Source organism: Anneissia japonica, unplaced genomic scaffold (genome assembly GCF_011630105.1).
Source record: "Anneissia japonica isolate Jap-2015-1 unplaced genomic scaffold, ASM1163010v1 scaffold7028_len109220_cov148, whole genome shotgun sequence".
NCBI lineage: Eukaryota > Metazoa > Echinodermata > Crinoidea > Comatulida > Comatulidae > Anneissia > Anneissia japonica.
In genome coordinates, this window is record NW_022705303.1 from 97,949 (window position 1) to 101,677 (window position 3,729).

The window sequence follows — 3,729 nt, forward strand, 5'->3', positions numbered from 1 at the left end:
ATGACTTAAAATGGATAAAAATTTACAAACAAAAATGTATATCATGCCCAGTGTACATTAGAAATATTTTAGACAGCACTTCATACCTAGCCTCATAAATGATTTTACTGTACAGTTTCATTTGTTGTAGATATAAAATAAACTTTGTAGATAGAAAAGAAATGTATACATCAAAAGATGCACTGTCTGGCACGCTAAAAATTGAAAAATTGAATTCAAACATATTTGAATTACTTAATCTGTATACTTAAGTTCTCATTACAATAAAATATTTTTAACGTTAAAATTCAGTTGTTATAATTACATATTATGTCATGGCATGTGTATATGATCAATAAAGTGTAAAATCAATTTATATTTCAGCATGATACACTTTTCAACCAAATGGTGGTTTTTACAAAAGATTGTGATAAAATGTACAAATGACAACAAAGCGCACACAAAAGGGCTATCAGTACACCCTACTGCTTAATTACAAATGTTCTTATATGCATTAAATATCTTCTTTTTTCTAAATCAAAATCTTGTTAGTGTGTGCCATAAAAATATACCCCTGTATGAAATCAATCACTTAAATTCTGTGGTTAGTGACTGTAAACATAATTTAAAGGGCCTAAATTCCTTATTGAATATCTAGATTCTTCTTGAAACCTATTTAAACTCTATCTATAATGTGAATACTGTACATAGCACTTTAAAGCAACCCTGATTTGAAAAATGTCTACAGTTTATTTCTTGTTGATCTCTCATAGTAAAGGTTAAGCTTTGATTCTTCAAAAACCTACTATTGTTTCATAAATTCTGTGGTTGGTGATGGAAACATAATTTAAAGGGCTAAATTCCTTGGTGAATATCTAGATTCTTCTTGAAACCTACTTAAAATCTATCTATAATGTGAAAAAAGTTTTATTTGTTTTTGCTTAATCTCACTTCGAACAAGTGCATAGGAAGACAACTTCTTCTATCCCCCAGAGGGCAAGTAAAATCAGCCAGGTTGATAGACATCAATTTATCAGGAACAGTTTCCATAGTATACACAACATTAAACTATCATCTATAAGTAGCATGTATGTAAATTAATAAGAAACTAAATTATAAGTCAATTGTAAAGCACTAGTCTGATCTCTCTCTGAATAAGTATATCAGCAGTGTATTTTAATAGTCAACTGTTTATCAGTCAATGACAGATATTCCTGTCATGGAATGCCAAGTACCAAGTAAGTACAATAAATACAGTATTAAGCTTTGATTGTTCAAAAATCTACATTTTCATTAATTGGAAGTTTTCGCTGCACGACGTTAAGGTTAACGGATGACGTCATAATTTCGTTAATTTCAGGATTTTACGTGCTCGATGTATGTTAGTTATGGGTTTGCGCATGCGTACTTCGATTTGTTTACAAAAAGGGGGGAGCTATCACATGCATTTTGGTTACTGACGTTAAAGTTTAAGGTTAAAGTCGTGCGGGAAAAACTGCCTATTATTGTACAATGACATCCCTTAATGGAAGTGGTTTGGTGCAGTAAGGATGGTTTTCCCAACCTCATGGTTGGGGTTTCAATCCCTCGCTGTGCATTTCACCTGTGTCCTTGGGCAAGGCACTTTATCTGCATTGCTTCTCTCCACCCAGGAGTATAAGTGGGTACCTGGTAGGATTAAATGCCAAAATGTGCAAATGTTACGAAATTTTACGGAATACTCCCCCAGGAGCCTGAGTTCGTGTTCCATAATCGAATGACAAAGGTAATGATTATGTAAGCTCATAGAGCTTCACATTATTATTCATAAAATTAAGGAGCTTTAGCATAAAGTGGTGCTGATACCACAGAACATAACGTTAATAAACACACACATAAACATTTAAAGTTTTAAGTAATTTTTAAACAATGCTACGACAGTACTGTCCAATTTCTTTGCATTATGACACTGCAAGCTACAATTTACAACTGGTGTGTAAACACTAATTAGTAAAGTTGTGATTGTGTACCCCTGGTACCTAAAGTGTTGTGCTATTAAACCAGACAAGTTAAAAATCAGAAATATTGCTTGATGCTGAAATTTTTACAATGTCATGTGAGTGGACAGAAATATACAACAAACACATGCCTTCATATTTTGCAGCAGAAATTCAAATACAAAGTAGAATTATGCATTCAGTTGATAAATATTAGTGCCTCATATTTGTCGATGTCAGTTAAAGAAGCACCTGCAGCATGCAACATCAATCTCACTTTCTTCCGTTCAATTTCAAATTCTTTATTTGACATTCTACTGTTGGGGGAATGTGCCAGCTTTGTGTTCCTGTAGTTGTGGATTTGCACCAAGTTAGGCAGTCTATCTGGGTCCTTCCAAAATGACTCTGCAATGCCATAGTACTTTTTATGCCATTTCTCCCCGTTACAGCAATTTCATTAGTCAAGTATTGTAGTTTTTTCCTGCCATGTTGTCATCATATCCATGGAAACATCTAGGATGTTGCGATTTTGTGATTCAACCTGTCATGTTATCCCATGCTCAATTTCCTCCTTAAACCTGACTTTCAACAGTTGACTGCACTGTAAGACAACAATACAGAGCACCTTATAAATGTTAAATGTGATCACTTTGTTAATATCATTATTACATAACATCTATTTTTGATTTTTTTTCCCAATTATTTTATAGAGAAGATAAAGGAATTCACAAATTAACTGTACCTAAATTTGAAGTTTACTCTGTTAAGTATTCATTCAGTAACATTTACTCAAATCGAAATATGTGAAAGTAAACAATTAATAGCTATAAATTACGATTTAGGAATCAGATTAGAAGTTAAAAACTTGTCTCAAAATGATCCCTTAACAAAAGAGAATGTAATATATATAAAATAATATTTTTTAAATAAATATATAAATAAACAACATGCAAAAAGTGTATCTCGTATCAGATTATGTTTCTCTTAATTTAAAATTTTGTCGAATGAACGGTATAGAATATGTGATTGAAATTATATCTGCATAATTTGAAAGATATTCTTTTTCAAAGTAAAGTATGTTACATGAAAATGACAAAAAGGATAAAATAAAGGGAAAAGAAAAGATAAAAAGAAGAAAAATGACAAGAAAATATAAGAAGAAAAGAGAGAAAATGAAAAGAAAATATAAAAAGAAAATAAAGAAAAGGAAAAGCAAAAATAAAAGAAAAAAAATGTTGTGGTGAAATTGAAAAGAAAGATTAGATGATAATAAAATGCAAAGAGTGTAGGCTTAAACTTAGAAGACCTTTTTGACAGTAAATTTTCAAATAAAATGGCCCACACGACAACCTGTTTTCTTTAAAAAAAAAAAAAAATGAGGATTACCATCTTGTAGTGCATTGCATGCTGGATGGATTTCAAGGCTTCTTAATGAATCAGTGAATTCTTTCATATTCTTTTCGCTGATTATCTGTCTGTCTTCTAGATCAGTGATCATACTCCAGCCATCGGTATACTCCTTACAGGGCATGTTAAACAATCCATCAATTTTTGTCACATTGTCTGGAGTCAGGTTCATTCCACACTTCATTAGTTTTTGTCTGTGATGACTGAATTGTTTTGAAATGGTTCCTTCCTCAACATCCGGGAATGACGGTAGTAATACTTTAATCTTGTGTTGAAGACCAAAATGTTTAGTTATGCTGATGGTATCATGCAGAATAGTAAGATTTCCTGAATTCAAATGACCATGTTTAACTAAATCATTCAGCAA

General features: G+C 31.7%; 1 protein-coding gene across 1 annotated transcript in view; it reads right to left on the bottom strand.

Moving 5' to 3' along the window:
* Positions 1–2,527: 2,527 nt before the first annotated feature.
* LOC117105488 overlaps positions 2,528–3,729 on the bottom strand; it is an 8,612-nt gene continuing 7,410 nt past the window's right edge. Inside the window, exons 8-9 of the mRNA XM_033246650.1 lie at positions 3,342–3,627; positions 2,528–2,556 (exon numbers count right to left, since the gene is read on the bottom strand). Of these exons, the coding sequence (XP_033102541.1) occupies positions 2,528–2,556; positions 3,342–3,627 (315 nt within the window). The remainder of the gene's footprint in view (positions 2,557–3,341; positions 3,628–3,729) is intronic.